The sequence below is a fragment of the Phoenix dactylifera genome, chromosome 15, assembly GCF_009389715.1.
Source record: "Phoenix dactylifera cultivar Barhee BC4 chromosome 15, palm_55x_up_171113_PBpolish2nd_filt_p, whole genome shotgun sequence".
NCBI classification, from domain to species: Eukaryota; Viridiplantae; Streptophyta; class Magnoliopsida; order Arecales; family Arecaceae; genus Phoenix; species Phoenix dactylifera.
Window position 1 is genome coordinate 1,968,053 of NC_052406.1, and position 17,968 is coordinate 1,986,020.

Consider the following 17,968-nt stretch of genomic DNA (forward strand, 5'->3'; position numbering starts at 1 on the left):
GGTTGGCAACAGTATCAAAGGTGGCAGCGAGGGGGGACACGAGAGCGAGGCAGGGGAGGAGAGGGAAGGGAAGGAGGAGGAGGAGAGGCTTGTTACGGTGGAGTTCGAGGTAGACGACATGGCTATGGGCCTCCTAGATGTGGTTGGCAAGGGCAATAGTGAGGAGGGACTCGGGAAGGAGGAGAGGGGAAGGGAGGGAGAGGAGAGAATATTTTTAATTAAGATATATATTTGAGTGGTTGCAACTCTTCCTGCAGCTATTTTAACTGTAAGTTGACCTACTACAAGATAGCCTTGAGTTGCAGCCCAATGAGTAACTCAACTTACTATACAATTTGAGTTGTAGACCTCCAAACAAGTGGGCTAGCCAGCACCTGCAACTTGAGTTGCATGTGGCTCTATTTAGAAGACTCCAGATAGTCCCTAAGATGGCAGATTCTTAATTAACAGTCACTTTGGTTACATCTGACATGGGGCTCAATCTAATCCAAAACAAAAATGTTTTAGTAACTCAAAAATGTAAGTCAGAAAATCGCGCAGCAGGTGTGTTGTATTCTTATTCCTCCCTTTGTATTTGCATTGTGAATTATGCCACATAATGATGCAATGTGAATGGTGGAAGACAGTTGAGTGACTTTTTTCGAATGATTTTTCTCAGTTTCCATAGCGTTGACCATTCCAAAGTTATGTATGCATTTCCATGCCTTTAAACATTCTTCCTGTTTTAATTTGCGTGCAGCTTTATTTGTTCTGGTTGTGATGATTATTGCTGGAAAGGCATGAAGCTGGAATGTGCACCCTCTGTTGGGTAATTAATAGACCAATTGAAGCACTGAAAGAAAGCTGATCAGAAAGTATCATAGTTGCTTTATGTTTTTGGTCAGAGTGCATGTGTTGATTGCAGGTTAAGCATGGTTGACAAAGTTAAGGTGGTCGACACTTGTAGTTTGTTGCAATAATTTTTGGTTGAAGATGGCTCATATCATTTGATTATGTTTGAGATTGCAAATATTGGCTTTGCTATAAGCTTGATGTCATTTGGATGCCCAGGACATGGTTAGCACTACCCTTTTACATGTATGGTGTGGAAGGGAAGTAGTCATATGATTTCTCTTTACCTCTTTTTCTCTTCAGCAAAATTTTGTGCTTTTATTTTAGCTCAACTCGTGCATAACTACAATGCTTATTTTTGAACTTTTTTTTGTGATGATAGTATGTTTCTCAAATATGTCATCATTGCATAAGCAGCCAGTGTTCTAAACTTCAGTTCTTGTAGTCTAACACTCATTATCTTTAACCATGTCTAAACCATGGTACACTTGAAATAAAATCAAGTTAGGAACCAAGATTCAACTGCAAGCTCTCTATGCATTTTGCTCTTTATATTTGGCTGCTTAGCTTTTTCTAGTGAAAAACTCTGGTATTGATTTTCCCCCTCTTTCAATAGATTGAGCTAAGGCGGGCCAATAATACTGAAATCATGCTGACAAAAGTGAGGATGCCACTTTCTGATTTGATGGTAAGCTAGCTCTTGTTAAATTTACATGTGTGTGAAGAGCACAAAATTTTTGCATTCCCATATGCGTAAATTATGGTACTATTTTTGTCTATGTGACTCCTTATCCACCACTTCTAACCCTATAAAGACATTTGTTAACAAGAATATGAATTGACTTGAAAATATATGCTGGATTATTCATAGGATTGTGTAAGCATATGAAGAACAAAAGACTTTTATCTGGACCTGTCGTGGTGTTATGGAGTCAACCTTTTTCACTTTCTTGTGGCTAGTGGTCTGCTGAGAACTATACTTTTCACTTGTAACTTTAGAATCAATCTTTCCACCTTAACTAGTATAACTTGAAGGACAACAATAGTTCTTTTATTTTTTTTGCACCTCATTTGGTTCCAGAAGTCTTGCTCTTCTACAGAAGTTCATTGAAGGATTTCCCTGGCTGTATATACCGCAAGAAATGCGAGTAACTACTGTAAATATTTTTTAGATTTAGGTATAGAATATTGAAAAAAATAATTACTCAAATATTGAATCTATTTCAGATTAATAAGTGCATGGGATTGGTTGATAACCAACAAATTGGAGATGGAACTTTGAATCATCATTTTTTAACCTGCATTTTAGTCTCTGCATGTAATATATGTTCCTCAGCATTTTGTAATGTTTTGTGGACTATAACAAAGCAAAAGGTTCTGGCATCAATATATATATCTTTCTCTACATATATGGCAATGCGATTATCTTCGTCTAATTATTTTTTATTCCTCTACTTTAAGGTAAACAAACAGCCTTTTCATACATAAATACACAGATCTACACATATACAAGCATGAGTACTTAAATACATACAAATGTCGCACATATGTGCACTCACTCACTCGCATATATAGGTATCTTCCTCATCCATCCATCCATTCTTCTGGTAATCTTCTTAAAATTACTCGTAAGCATCAATCAGCATTAAATTCCAAGCACACAATTTTTTTCTTTGAAGCTGGAATCCATTTTAGTGATCAAATTTTACCTCAGAGTGCTGTACTTGCATTGGATGATTCGATTTTAGATGTTGATCAAGTTGAAAATCTCATCAAGTTTTGTCCAACCAAGGAGGAAATGGAGCTTCTCAAGGTGCGTATTCTGAACAGATATCCCCTTTTTATTATTACTTATTAATTGCTTTACTTTTAATCCATTCGATGTACTAATCTTTTGTCTGTATTGATTGTTAGGGATACACCAATGACAAGGAAAAACTTGGAAAATGTGAGCAGGTAAACTATTACAAACTCCAACATATTATCACCTATCACTGATAACATTTATTAAGGGAAATGTTGGAATATAAATCTAATCTGAATTTGAGTAGTATAAGAGAGCGGTTTTAGGCTTAGATATATTATAAGCCTAGGGTATAGACAGATTGCTGTCGGGGTCTACATTTGAACTGATCTGGACATAAAAAAAAATCTAAGAGAAGATAATCTCATGCTTATAAGAGATCTAAGATTTCTTAGTATCAAGGCTGAAATCTAAAATAAAGAAAACAGCTATGCAATTATTTGAATAGGATTTTGATGCAAAGTAGATAATCAGATCAGATCTGCTGATAGATCTTTAATAAAAATTTGGAATTAGATAGATGAGTGATGGAACCAAGTGTACATGAAGTTTTGCCCAAAATTCTGAAACTGAAGCAAAATGTTTTGGTTTTGGCCAAAACCCATCCCAAACAAGGGCCCATTTTGGAGTTTTGGTTGAAACTAGTTCATTTGCTGAACTTAAGTGCATGTACCAGCTATTTATGCTGATTTTATGCCTTTCTTTACTTATTTAAATACAGGGAAACATTTTCTCTGTACCAATCTCAAACTTTAGAAGTTTTGAGAAGATTTGAACGCACTGAAATCTTAAGTTACAAAGATATTTTGAGTAAAAATACCTTTTGATAAAAGTTTGCCTTTCCGTGAATTGAAATCCCATAAGTATCTAGGATACCTAAAAAATTAATATTGTGATGGCTTTAATGCAAAACTACATCCCAAGATCCCTAGATAATCTAATAGACTCTTTGTTCTTTAATGATGTTTAGTTGTTATTTGATTTTTTATTAATTTTCATTGATATGTTTTTGCTTTTGTATAATTTTTAACCAAAATTTCATAAATGAGAATGAACCACTGACATTCATTTGCTCAGCCCAAAACTGAAACCGAAACTGAGTATTCAAACCTTAGTTATTCTGTTGGATTTATAGAGGTCAATATTTGTGTTTAATCTGATTCATTTGTGAGGGAATGGAGTCATTACCTAGTTTCAGATTAGGTCAAGTCTTCACTTAGATATTGTAGCAGAGAATTTGAGAAAGAAAAGGACCTGGAGAAGAATAAAGAAGAATGGAGATTGAAAGAAAAAAAGTGAGAATAGAAAGAGTAGAACAGATGGAAAATAAGCAGCACCGAACTTGAAGGGATTTTTTTTTCCTTAACTTCTCTAACTTTGTTGCAGCTGGCCGTTCCTCTCCATATAATTAGAAACCTGCCAGCCTAAAGCTTGACTTACCTTCTGGAATCTTATGAAAAATGGAATAAATAAGAGGGGTTTAAAACCATCGCGAACTAAAATATCTTAAAAAGGAAAAAATAAAAAGAAGATTCAACCCCAGTTATAACCTTATTTTGTGAATATTTCTGCAATCCTCGTAATGTCTTAAATTTTCTGTTTTGACTTACAATTAAAACCTTATTGAAATTTTAAAGAGGTCTAATGGGATTTAATGGTTAGCCGGAATAGGGCCTGAAACTTAAGTCCAGCATTGATTTTCCATGCTGTAATTGCATCAAGATCCATCATTAATCTTCCTTTTGTCATGTCCTTACAAATTCGTGGTTCTATTATGTTACATTATATGTACACATGAGACCTGATCACATGGTTGGCCTCTATCTTTAGTTCATAATGGCCAACTGCATCATAATTTAGCATGTATCTGTCAGGCATAAAGTGAGCCCTGGTTGCCTATTACAGAAACTGTGCATCCTGCTGCATCATGTGATTATATGACGTGACATGGCCTGGTGACTTGCATTACTTATGAATGTTGTGCACCTGTTTACCAAAAATTATCTTGTAAAGAACCTAGCTGGGATAAAGAGTGGCTTTTCCCTGATTGAAGGATTTTTCTTTTTTGCTTTCAAGTCCCTATATTTTAGCTTTCAGATGGAATCTCTTATCTCCAAAATTGAGGGATCGTTAGTGTTTGGTGACCTCACTCAAACCTGTTTAAATTTTTTATTTTTTCTCATCTTCTTGAGGAGGCAACACCCCGTGATCTTAAATTATCAACGGATAAGAAATCAAAGAAAAAGAAAAAAAAACTGTACATTAGTAAGTTAATCCTTTTCTTGTGCAACTGCTGGAATGTTCAATTCACTATCATGTGCCATAGTTCTACAAGGCAAATGCATTATTGTGAATATGAATATTGTAAGAACAAATCATGTTTTGTATATATGTGTGTGGACACATATGTATGCATGTCTCTGTGTTTGTATATGCACATAAGTATGTATGCATGTATGCATATGTATATGTATCTATATAGCTAAATATATAATGCATGCATGTGTATGTATGTATGTATTTGTATATATGCATCTATCTGTGTATGTATGGATGTGCGTGTACATGTCTTACTATTCATGAAGCTTATGCTCAAAAGCTCCTCTCAAAATGGTTTGATTTTATGAACCATTCAGCATGTAAACCGAATGTTTCCACTTAGTTCCTTTCCTCTGTAGTATTGGTTATGCAGTTTTCTTGTCTCAAGGATCCCATGTTAACTGATCAGGATACTGATTTTGTTAAAAATTTGTTTTTTTACTATGAGCTTTATTTTTATGAATTAAATTAAACTTATGCACTTCCTGTTGTAACTGTTTGTATAGTTCTTTTTAGAATTGATGAAAGTTCCACGAGTGGAATCTAAGCTCAGAGTATTCTCTTTCAAGAATCAGTTTGGTTCACAGGTGAACTGCATTTCTTTTTTCATATTTATTTGGGATGATCAACTTCATAGAGTTATGACTTTGTTTCTACTCTTGTTCAGGTTTCAGATCTCAGAAAAAGCCTGAAGACTGTAGACTCTGCTTGTGAACAAGTATACCTGAAGTACTATAACATCTCTTTGCTTTCGCTTCCTAATCTATTTCTTTCCATAATTTATGTATTATATGACATGTCAGATGCGCAGTTCTGTTAAATTGAAGGAAATCATGAAGAAAATTCTATTTCTCGGGAATACATTAAACCAGGGAACTGCAAGAGGTAACTCTGTAAATGCATGTGATGCATTGTATATGAATATGAAACTCTTTTTGGTAGTAATATAGTTAGATATGCTAACACTCAAGGTTTTAAGTCCTGGCGTGATGGGGGGCATCCCAGTTGTTTTGTCCGTTCTTATGAGAAAACGAGACCGGAATGGGGTTAGGACTTTGAAACCCATCCATGCTGGGAGAGAATAAGAAAGAGGAAAGAAAGAAAGAAAGATGAAAAAAAGAAAAAAGTGAAAGGAAAGAAGAAGAAAAAGGAAAGAAAGAAGGGAAGGGAGAAGAAAAAGAAAGAAAGGAAGGACGGAAAAAAGAAATAAAGGAAGGGATATAAAAAAAGAAAGAAAAAGGAAAAAAAATAAAGGAAGATAGAAGAAAAGGAAAGGAAGGAAGGAAAGAAGAAAAAGAAAGGAAGGAAGGAAGGAAAGAAGGGGAGAGAGATGGAGGAAATTTACTGGGATGCATGATCGGGACCGCTGCCAGGATGGGGCAGGACAACAGCTTGTCCCATTCCATGATAAAACCAGGACACCCCCATCTCATAGGATTAAAAACCTTGCTAATACGCTCCTAGTCTCCTTTATATATTAGATAGTTACCATTTATTATATTATTCAATAAAGATTTAAGTTAGTTGAGTGTATAACACAAAATCAAATGCAGCTATCATGCCCCACTAGTATCCATTATATTGGAATGTAGTTGGACCCCTTAATGACTGCAGACAGAGCCCAAGTCCCAGGTGTTTCTGTAAAGTAGCATATTTTGGTTCAGTTAGAAAATACTATTTTTTTGCTTTCATCTTTTCTTGATTTACTGAGTGCAGTAACATCAAGCGTATTGATATTTTTGTTTAATTAAATTTATCCCTTTGATTGCCCATCATTCTTATTAATATAGTATTATTTGTGTCTTACATGTTATTGTAAGCAAGAACCCCTAAGTCTCACCATGATGTAATTATCAAATAACCTCCCAGAAGTGTCTCTCTGGTACATGTATGCTTTAATTCTTTTTTGAGGCATCCTCCTTTTCTCCTTGTTCTCTTGTATAATAATGTGAAGGCAACAAAATGTCAGAATAGTTCGGTAATCTTCTGCTCAATGATTTTGATAAAAACCTCTGCTCAATATAAATTCTCATTAAATGCCATTCAACATTGTTTTTAAATTTACTTAAATATGGTAGACCAAACAGGTTCTTTGTTCATATTTTTACCCATCACCTGATGGATTATTATCTGGAGGAACATAAGCCATGCCAGTTCTTTTTTAAGTAGAGTTAAAGCCTTCAGTTGATCTGGACACCCTCCAGCTGTAAAATTAACATCTTGAGTGCGACATACATGTACTTGTTGAAGTGTTGGTAACAATAACATGTTATCTATGTCAGTTTTGGACTGAGACGAGTTGAAATGTTATAGCAGTTTTAACAGTTTTGGTTGTAGTTTTGATGTAAAACTTATTAAAAATTACAAAAAAAGAATATGATAATTGCACAAAAGTTGGAAAAACATATTAGATGTTCTTGTAATAAATAGTATTAGTATACCATTTGAGGAGATAAAAGTTGGAAAAAACATATTAGATGTTCTTGTAGTAAATAATATTATACCATTTGAATGTATCATTTCAGTGGGTCTGGCCTGACACTATTCTGAGGTGCCAAAAACTTAAAAAAAAAACTGAAAAATCAAGCAAGTATCAAGTTAAGTGAAATTGAAAAAGGGGTGGGTGACGTGGGTCAATACCAATTTGTAGGATCATGTAGCAGCACTAATGGAAGTCGTAAGATATGATTCCTGACACTATTCAGTTGCAGTAGAAGTGATATGTGATAGAGTTTAAATTTCAATCAAATATTCGACTACATGTTCAAACATATAGAGGGAAACCACATCAGTTCCTTGTGATTTGGAGTAGTTCCTAAGGCTTCTTTACTAACCTATTTGGAATTTTTTTGTTAAAGAACTACTTGTGATTAGGTCTTTGGTTTTTCCTTCAGTAGAAAGGTAGAGAACATCATGACATAATGAAAACATATGCTAGGGATTTTGAATAGGTCAGTTTATCTCCCATGATATGCCTCCAAAAGATTCATGAAACACTAAGAAAATGATGCATGCTTTAATACTAACAAACTTGAGGAGCAAGTATTCAAGTGAATGTGCTCTCCCATTATGGCACAAAGCCAAATATTTTGCAATGGAGATGACCCATATCTCATGATAAGATGACACATCAACCCAGTTGCAAGCATACATTGAAAACAATACTATGCTTTCTTTGGTATAAATAATATTCTATACAGTAGACCTGGTATGTAACAAAGAAAATAAAAAGAAATAAATGAAAGCATTTTGATTTGAATCTCTTAGTGTTATATATCCTGCTTCATATGTTAATTAATGAAGAATTGTCAAGTATTGGAGAGAAGTGTTGAGCATTACTACAACATGAGCAGTGAAAAAATATGTTATAAGCTTCTTGAAATTAGTTTTAAGATTTTGTATAGTGCTTATGAGCAGTTCTCTGTCGTTATGGTCAAAGTGGGTGCATGATAACCTTTATTTTAATGTTTTCAACATTATGTTAGGCATTTGACCACAGTACTAATTATTCCTTTTCTCCTTGTGTGCCTTTCACTCTACCATTACCTTTATCTGATGTTCTAAAATCATCTAACATCCGTATATTATCTCAGCCTGCCCACTAAAATGTCTCATATATTTATCATCAGTGCTTCATAATTCTCCTTATTGTTCTTATTAATTATTATCTGTTTACTTTTGGTAGGCCTTTTCTTCTTTTCTTGGTTTTCATTTGAAATTAACATTTGTGGTTCACTCTACAGGTTCAGCAATTGGTTTCCGCCTGGACAGCCTTCTAAAACTTATAGATACTCGTGCTACAAATAATAGAATGACTTTGATGCATTATTTATGCAAGGTATGGAGTCTGTTTTCTACTCAGATTGGAGCCCTACTATATAATGATCAATCATTATGTTGGATAAGATCATTGTATCTCTTATTAAGGATAAGGTGTCTAGAATGTTATATTTATATCAGCAGTGATACAACAGATGTTTTTCTTTGGATGTATTCAAATAGATACCCAGGCTAATGTTTCTCTGTAGGTGTAAATTCTGCTAGGAAAATTGATGGGGACATCAGCTAGGTCCCCATCTTATTTGCATATTTGTTTATTTTTATTTTTGGATTTATTTGCATTTTAGGGCTTATTTGTGGGTTTATTTCTGTGTAAAGGGGATTTATGCAAATTGTGTATTTTGGCCCTATATATTGGGACCTATTTTCATGATTAGGAATTAATGAAAGTTTAAGAAATTTCCCCCCACGTATTCTCCTCCTTTCTTCTCCTCCTCTTCCTCCTTCTCCTCCTCTTCCTCCTTCTCTTCTCCCTCTTCTTCTGTTTCTGATTTAAAATCCCACTGAGGTATTCCTTCCGGAACTGGTTCTACACCAACTTGGTATCAGAGCAATTGGTTTTGCTTCTATTGTCAAAGCCCCGATCCAACAACAATCTTCCTTTCCCTCGGTTCCCATCAACAACAAGATCAGGGTTCTCCTTCCATCAGTTCTGCTCACCAGGAAAAGGGGTCCCTCGCTCTCTCAGTTGTCACAAGAAGGAATAGAGGGGAACAATCCCTCGGTTTCAAAACAGAAAAAAAAAAAGAGAAACAGGGTCTTCATCCCCGTTCATCCGTCCGCTGCTACCATCATCGCGGTTCCTCCGACGTACCCTGCCCGAGCCGCCGCTGCCCCACCACCTGCAACCACCGTCAGCCGGTGTATGGCCGAGCGTCGCCGGATCCCCGGATTTCTTTGGGCGCACGAGTACTACGCCGTACCTTGACCACGGACACCGGAGCGTGTCGAAGGGCCACGAGCGGTTCCCGCCGCCGGAAAGAAGAAGAGCATCACCGCCCTCCTTGCGGCCTTGTCCCTCGAACCTGCAGTCGCCACTGCATCGGCCGCCCAGCCTGCAGCCGCCGGTCCGCCCTCCGTTCCGCACGCAGTCGCCGCTACAACCGCCGCCGCGTCCTCCGCCCCCATCCAGCCACCGCCGACCGCAGTTTCGCGGCCATTTGCTGCACCGCTGGTCCCCTCGGTCGATCCGCAACGGCCGCCGAGCAGCCCGGGTCACCCTTCCGTTTCGGTCGGGAGGTTCGGGAGGTTGAAGACGAGTGGTAACGGGTAAGTTCTAAACCCGTTACCCCCAAAACCCATTAGCCCGGGTCCAACATCCAACAAGTTTTAAAAAAAAAAAAATTTTTTTTTCTCTGCACGTGATCCGCACGTGCTGGGCTTCACAGTTATCGGAGCGGGTTTCAACCGAAACCCGAACCCGATAACCCGAACCCGTAAAGGGTAAAAAAAAAAATCTTCTGACCACGTGACCTGCACGTGTCCCGAAAAAAAGAAAAAAAAAACCTGCTTACCTCTGTTTCTGCCGAAGGGAAACACTAGGGGTTTCCGCCGCTGACGCCACCGCCGCCGCCTCCGCCGTGCCACCGAGCCTCGACGAGCTCCGTCTCCGCCGCCTCCACCGTGCCGCCGAGCCCCGACGAGCGCCACCGCCACTCTGCCGCTCGGTTCCCGCCGCGCCGCCCAAGCCCGAGTCTCCTCGCCGACGAACACCGCCGAGCATCCCACCCGAGCGTCCCGCCCGTGACGCTCCGCCTTCGCCGCCTCCGCCAGTGCCGCTTCCTACCGCTGCCGAGATCCGAAATCGCCCGAGGTCGTATTCTCCCTCCCATCGAGCCGCGCCGCCTCGCCGTCGCCGTCCCCGGCGCTCCCGCGACCACCCGATTGTCACCACCGCCGCCTCGTCGCCCCTCCTTGTTTCGCCGCTGTCCGCCCCTCCTCTGCTCCACCACCACTTCACCGCCTTCCCCCCCTCCTTTCATTTCATCGAGGCTTCTTCCATTTCCACCCCCCCTCTTCCTTCACGGGCTGACTCCACGCGCCCTCCACCCTCCTTTCTCATCGGGCCCAAACCATCCGCACACCCCTCAGGGCCCATATTCTCTCTGCTGTGGACCCCTGACCCGCAGGCCTTTTGGGCCCAATTTCAACAGGTACTCTCTTCTACAAGCCCAACCAAGTTGCTGTGATCAGATCCTATTGGAGCCGTTTCGAGAGTCCATCGGCTGCAACCGCGCCCCGACCGTTGCCCAGTCCACGAGTACACGATTCTGCTTGACTGCATCCGCCACAGGTAACAAGTTCTTCTTTCTTTTGGGCTTGTTTATCTAATTATGTTCTAGTTCTCTTGCATGACCGTCCTATTTTGAAACTTATTTTCTTGTCAAACTGCAAAACCTAGAACATTTACCACAACACTCCTGCTACCCCACCATTTAAATCTAAATATTAAATTAGCACACCTTAGCGACAGGACAATTCTCAACATCCATAGATCGGATTACTTTCGGATTTTGAGCGACCATAACACGTGTTTGCAACCTAATTTCTTATAGTGACTAATTTTCTACCTTAATTCTGAAATAACCAAAGTACAAATTAGTAATATTTAATTTTAAGTTATTTTTGTGAAAATTTGCTGATTTCCGAATTCATAGTAGATTGCATTAGTAGGTTGTCCTGCATTGCATTTAGTAAGTTAGGGTTCATTAGTAGCATTGCATATCATATCACCAACTAGAGAAGTCCCTGCATGCCAACCCGTAGTGGTAGAGAGTACCTCCTCACTAACTCTCAGACCCCTTTACCCACCATGGACCCCAGAGTTCTACAAGATATTTTGGAACAATTAGCTACATTACGAGCTGATCAAGATGAATTCAAAAGAGAGATCCGTGCTCTAATGCAACACCCTAGGACTCCTGAACCGTCAACCCCAATCGCAGCTTATCCCGAGTTTGGTTTGACCACACCACCTGTAGCTTTTCCCCATCCCCCTAGGAACCAACTTCATCTTGATCACCAGCGCGATCTTGACGAGCGACTACTTCGTACCGTACGAGTAGATGCTCCCACATTTGCTGGTCAATTAGAGCCGAATGTGTACCTTGATTGGAGAGCAGCCATGGATAACTATTTTGAGTGGTATGAAATGACTGATGATCGAAAAGTACGGTTTGCTAAAATGAAGCTTATTGGACAAGCTCACTGGTACTGGCATAACGTAGAACATAGGCGTGAGACTCAGAGGCTTCCACGTATCACCACCTGGGAGGATATGAAAGAAAAATTGAATGAGAAGTATCTGCCATTCTCTTACCGACAACGCCTTATGGATAGGTGGCAGAAACTAACTCAAGGAACTTCAACTGTTGCCGATTACATTGCACGATTTGAGGAGTTTCACATGAGGTGCGGTGTAATCGAAGAGGAGACTGTTACTCTTTCTAGGTTTCGGGCAGGACTCCGCGAGGAGATCCAGAAAGAATTGATCCTCCGAGAGATTACCACCCTTGGCCAGGCATACCAGTTGGCTCAAGATGTGGATAGTTTTTTACGAGTCCCTGTAGTGAGACGTACCGACTCTCGGTTCTTACCCCCAGGAGCCCGAACTAATCAAAGCTATCTCCCGCAATCCAGACCACTCTCCAACCATCTTACCCAGCCCGGTTCTAGCCAAACGCCGACTAGGCCGTTCCCGATGCCTGCTTAAAGTACGTCAACTGATAAAGGAAAAGGCATATTAGGGCCCAACCCGCCCTCAAGAAACCAAACCCAGTGTTTCAGGTGCCAAAAGTTTGGCCATATCGCGTCCCAATGTAATGCCAAGACTTATTTAATGACTGAACTGGAAGCAGGAACCCAGGAGACTGAATGTGTCGAAGAAGTCTATGAACCAAACATCGAGGATTTTGTAGAAGACTTTGGAGACGAACAGACCGGGTTAGAGTTTGCCCAGCCTACATCCCAATATGAGCCCACTGATCGGAATGACCACAACCCTAGGCTTCAGGTGGTTAGGTGTACGCTAGCCCAAACAAAGACCGAACAAGATTGGCGTAGAATCTCCCTATTTTACACGCTTATTAAGATCAATGGTAAAACATGCAAAATCTTATTTGATAGTGGGAGTTGCATCAACGCCATTGCATCTGGAGTTGTTTCTCGCCTTGGCCTAAAATCTACCCCTCATCCTAATCCATATAAAGTAGCCTGGGTAGATAAGACGTCCATTTCGGTATCGGAAAGATGCCTTGTCCCGATTCAATTCCTATCTTATAAAGACGAGATTTGGTGCGAACTGTCTTCCGATGGACGTAGGTCAAGTCATTCTAGGAAGACCTTGGTTATACGATAGGGACGTCACACTTCATGGTCGGTCAAATTCGTGTAGCTTTATGTTCCAGGGTCGGAAAATTATACTGAATTCATTGCCTCCTAGAGAGCCCGGGCCTGAGAAGAAGGGTGTTACACTGCGAAAAGATGAGTCACTTCACATCATTACATCGAAAGAGGTAATGAAAGATATCGAAAGCCACTCACCTGTGTTCGCCCTTGTGGCTAGAGTTATCAATGTGGAGTCAAATGCCGAGCATCCGGCCGCCGTAGTTCCCCTGTTGGAGGAGTTTCACTCTGTTTTCTCAAATGATCTTCCAGATGCACTCCCTCCGATGCGTGATATTCAGCATGTAATTGATCTCATTCCTGGAACGTCATTGCCAAATCTTCCCCATCATAGACTCAACCCAAACGAGCACACTGAACTGAAACGTCAAGTTGACGAACTCTTCACTCGAGGGTATATTCGTGAGAGTCTGAGTTCCTGTGCTGTACCTGCACTCCTCACTCCTAAGAAAGATGGCTCTTGGAGGATGTGCGTCGATAGCCGTGCTATCAATAAAATCACGGTTAAGTATCGTTTTTCCATTCCTAGGCTGGACGACCTTTTAGACTATATGTCTGGTGCTACAGTTTTTTCCAAGATCGACCTTGTGAGGCCCAATAGTCCCACATCGGAAAGACTCGTTCTAGAGCCTGGGCATATGAGGCGGGTGACTTCAAATCCTGCAGACGCGTTTTGGGTGGAAAATAAAACCGGGGAGGGGTGAAGGACGCTTGCGTGAAGCCCCGGAACCGGACAATATCTGGCAGGGGAGCCCCGCGGTCCCCCCTCATGTGGCCCCCACGTGGGCACTGGGTGCCTCACGTGCTCCGCAGAAGCGGGGGCGTGACATTTGGTATCAGAGCCGAGGACGGCTCTTGTCCGATGATGGGAAGGGTGTGAGGCCCAATAGTCCCACATCGGAAAGACTCGTTCTAGAGCCTGGGCATATGAGGCGGGTGACTTCAAATCCTACAGACGCGTTTTGGGTGGAAAATAAAACCGGGGAGGGGTGAAGGACGCTTGCGTGAAGCCCCGGAACCGGACAATATCTGGCAGGGGAGCCCCGCGGTCCCCCCTCATGTGGCCCCCACGTGGGCACTGGGTGCCTCACGTGCTCCGCAGAAGCGGGGGCGTGACAGACCTAAAGAGTGGGTACTACCAGATTCGGATTCGTCCTGGGGATGAATGGAAAACCGCATTCAAAACCAAAGATGGACTCTACGAATGGTTAGTAATGCCTTTCGGATTAACAAATGCTCCAAGTACTTTTATGAGGGTGATGACACAGATCTTTCGACATTTCTTGAATAAATTTGTCGTTGTATATTTTGATGACATCCTCATCTATAGTCAAACTCAAGAGCTCCATCTCTCACACTTAAGGCAGGTTTGTGATGTCCTGCGGAAAGAAAGCTTCTTTGCAAATCCTAAGAAGTGTGCCTTCCTGACTGATCACGTCACTTTCTTAGGGTTCATAGTGTCTTCCAAGGGTGTCTCCGCTGATCCAGAAAAAGTAAGTGCGATAATCGATTGGCCTGAGCCCAAGACCCTAGCAGAAGTACGTAGTTTTCATGGTCTGGCTACCTTCTATCGTCGCTTCATTAGAAATTTTAGTTCGATAATATCTCCCATTACAGATTGCATGAAGAAAGGAGACTTTATCCGGACTAAGTCGGCATCCCAAGCATTTAAAGATATTAAGCATAGGATGACCGAAGCGCCTGTCTTGCGCCTCCCCGATTTCACTAAGGTATTCGAGGTCGCATGTGATGCCTCTGGCGTTGGCATAGGTGGCGTGTTAAGCCAAGAAGGTCACCCTGTCGCGTTCTTTAGCGAAAAGTTAAGTGACGGCAGGTTGCGTTATTCCACCTATGATAAGAAATTCTATGCGGTAGTGCAAACTTTGCGACATTGGCGACACTATTTGCTACCGCAAGAATTTGTCCTGTATTCAGACCATGAGGCTTTAAAGTATCTCAATTCTCAAAAGAAACTAAACCTTCGACACGGCCAATGGATTGAGTTTCTGCAAGCCTATACTTTTGTGCTGAAACATAAAGCTGGAGTTGAGAACAAGGCTGCCGATGCGCTCAGCCGACGAATCTTCATCCTATCCATGATGAGCACTGAAGTAATTGGTTTTGAAAGGATCAGGGAACAATATACCACCTGTCCCGATTTTAGTGATGTATACCTGACCCTACGAGATGGAGTAGAGAGAGAACAAGATGATTTCTTTTTACAAGATGATTATCTCTTTCGCTCCGACAGATTGTGTATTCCTCGAACCTCATTGAGAGATTTTCTAGTATGGGAAGTACACGCTGGAGGACTGTCTGGGCAATTCGGGAGAGACAACCATTGAAATGGTGGAAAGACGTTTCTTCTGGCCGAGTCTCAAGAGAGACGTGGCCAAAATTGTCGCTCAGTGTCACACATGTCAACTAGCCAAACAACGTAAACAGAACACTGGGCTTTACACTCTCCTACCTGTTCCTGATTGTCCGTGGCAAGATGTTAGCATGGATTTTGTGTTAGGGCTTCCACGTACCTCGACCAAACACGATTCCATTTTTGTAGTGGTGGACCGGTTCTCTAAAATGGCTCATTTTCTCCCATGTTCTAGGACTTCCGATGCTTCTAGGATCGCGAAACTCTATTTTGACAAAGTCGTTAGACTCCATGGCCTCCCAAAATCTATTGTGTCCGATAGGGATGTTAAATTTATGAGCTATTTTTGGAAAACTCTTTGGCACATGATGGGTACCAAATTAAAATTTTTCTCTGCCTATCATCCCCAAACTGATGGCCAGACAGAAGTTGTCAACCGAAGTCTAGGGAATCTTTTAAGATGTCTGGTAGGTGAGCATGCTAGGACTTGGGATCTCGTGTTACCAACTGCCGAGTTTGCATATAATAGTTCGGTCAATAGGACCTTAGGCATGAGTCTTTTCGAAGTGGTGAATGGATATAAACCTAGGCAACCCATAGACTTGATTTCCATGTCTCATCAACATAGAGTTTTTGAGTCTGCACAATCATTTGCTTCACACTTGCATTCATTGCATCAGGAGATCAGCAAACGTATTCACTCTAATAACTTAAAATATAAATCACTTGCTGATTTGCACAGACGTTATAAAGAATTGAATGTAGGTGATTATGTTATGGTAAGAATTAGACCTGAACGACTCCCTTCAGGAACGTTCAAAAAGTTGCAATCTCGTAGTGCGGGACCGTTCAAGGTCCTAAAGAAAATCAGTTCAAATGCTTATGTTGTAGATCTTCCTGACGACTATGGGATTAGTGCGACATTTAGTATTGAAGATTTAGTCCCATACAAGAAATCAACATTCATTCCTTCTGACCCTTTTGTTGATACATCCACTGTTATTGATCACCCTGATCCAGCACCTGCTATTGAGCCTCCACCTCCACAGTTTCATGCACGCAGAGAGCATATAGAATATATATTAGATGAGCAGGTTATATCTACCAGGAGAGAAAGCTACCAACGTTACCTTGTTCGGTGGAAGGGCCAACCCGAATCAGATGTGACGTGGATTTCGCGAGCCGAGTTGCAGCGCCTTGACCCTGATCTTCTGGAGCAGTACGACAGCCGGCCAGATCTACACTCGACGGGGTCGAGTTTTTCCCACCCGGGAGGAGTTGATGGGGACATCAGCTAGGTCCCCATCTTATTTGCATATTTGTTTATTTTTATTTCTGGATTTATTTGCATTTTAGGGCTTATTTGTGGGTTTATTTCTGTGTAAAGGGGTTTTATGCAAATTGTGTATTTTGGCCCTATATTGGGACCTATTTTCATGATTAGGAATTAATGAAAGTTTAAGAACTTTCCCCCCACGTATTCTCCTCCTTTCTTCTTCTCTTCTCCTTCTTCTCCTCCTCTTCCTCCTTCTCTTCTCTCTCTTCTTCTGTTTCTGATTTAAAATCCCACTGAGGTATTCCTTCCGGAACTGGTTCTACACCAAAAATATTACAGTGGGCATATCAGAAGGTAGTATCCCTGATTATTCTTGGGGCAAGTAACGGTTTTCTTCATGGGTGCAATATCCTTGTTGCCTATGTGGTTGTAGAGTTGATTACTAATTAGGGTTTCTTGTGATTTTAGGTTTATTGAGCAGTGGATTTGAAAGCAAAAATACATGCCTAGATGAAATAAATAAATCAGAAATCATGATTCACATTTTGTGTCAACTTAAGTATACTTTTGTAGATTTTTTTTTTTTAAAATCAACTTATATTTTTAGTCAATTTTATATCATTCAATTGAAGTTTAGGTTGTTCTGAAAATCAGGTCCTCGCTGCAAGGTCCCCGCATCTTTTGGACTTTCATAGGGATCTCACTAGCTTGGAAGCTGCATCAAAGGTTTCTATCTGTTGCAATTACCATTGCAAATCCTGTTGTATGAGATTAATAGTGTTACCTGAGCTTCTTTTACACAGATACAACTGAAATCATTGGCTGAAGAAATGCAAGCCATTGTCAAAGGCCTAGAGAAGGTTGAGCTGGAGCTTAATGCTTCAGAAAATGATGGCCCAGTATCGGAGTTTTTCCGCAAGGTATAGCCAGTATAATCACATAATTATAATCTCCTTATATTCAAGATGCTTCTTTTCGAAAAAAGAAAGAAAAGAAAAGATGGTTTGCTGCTTATCATGGGCTTTGTAGATCTAAAAACCAACTCCCTTTTATCTTTACTACTAGTGGGTTTTCTGATTTTTTGTAGTTAAAAATATTTGTATGTGTATGTGCATTTTTGTAG

The 17,968-nt window shown here is 40.7% G+C and overlaps 1 protein-coding gene across 6 annotated transcripts in view; it reads left to right on the plus strand.

Moving 5' to 3' along the window:
• The window catches only part of LOC103707456 (formin-like protein 5), a 44,370-nt gene that overhangs the window by 10,684 nt on the left and 15,718 nt on the right, over window positions 1–17,968 (plus strand). For 3 of the 6 annotated variants that reach the window (XM_026804794.2, XM_026804795.2, XM_039134071.1), the window contains exons 6-14: window positions 1,448–1,519; window positions 2,546–2,644; window positions 2,746–2,787; window positions 5,461–5,541; window positions 5,622–5,672; window positions 5,758–5,839; window positions 8,698–8,792; window positions 17,500–17,571; window positions 17,649–17,765. In XM_026804794.2, coding sequence (XP_026660595.2) covers window positions 1,448–1,519; window positions 2,546–2,644; window positions 2,746–2,787; window positions 5,461–5,541; window positions 5,622–5,672; window positions 5,758–5,839; window positions 8,698–8,792; window positions 17,500–17,571; window positions 17,649–17,765 — 711 coding nt within the window. Of the gene's footprint in view, window positions 1–1,447; window positions 1,520–2,545; window positions 2,645–2,745; window positions 2,788–5,460; window positions 5,542–5,621; window positions 5,684–5,757; window positions 5,840–8,697; window positions 8,799–17,499; window positions 17,572–17,648; window positions 17,766–17,968 lie in introns of those variants that run through there. The other 3 variants (XR_005515029.1, XR_005515030.1, XR_005515031.1) reach the window with 3 other exon arrangements.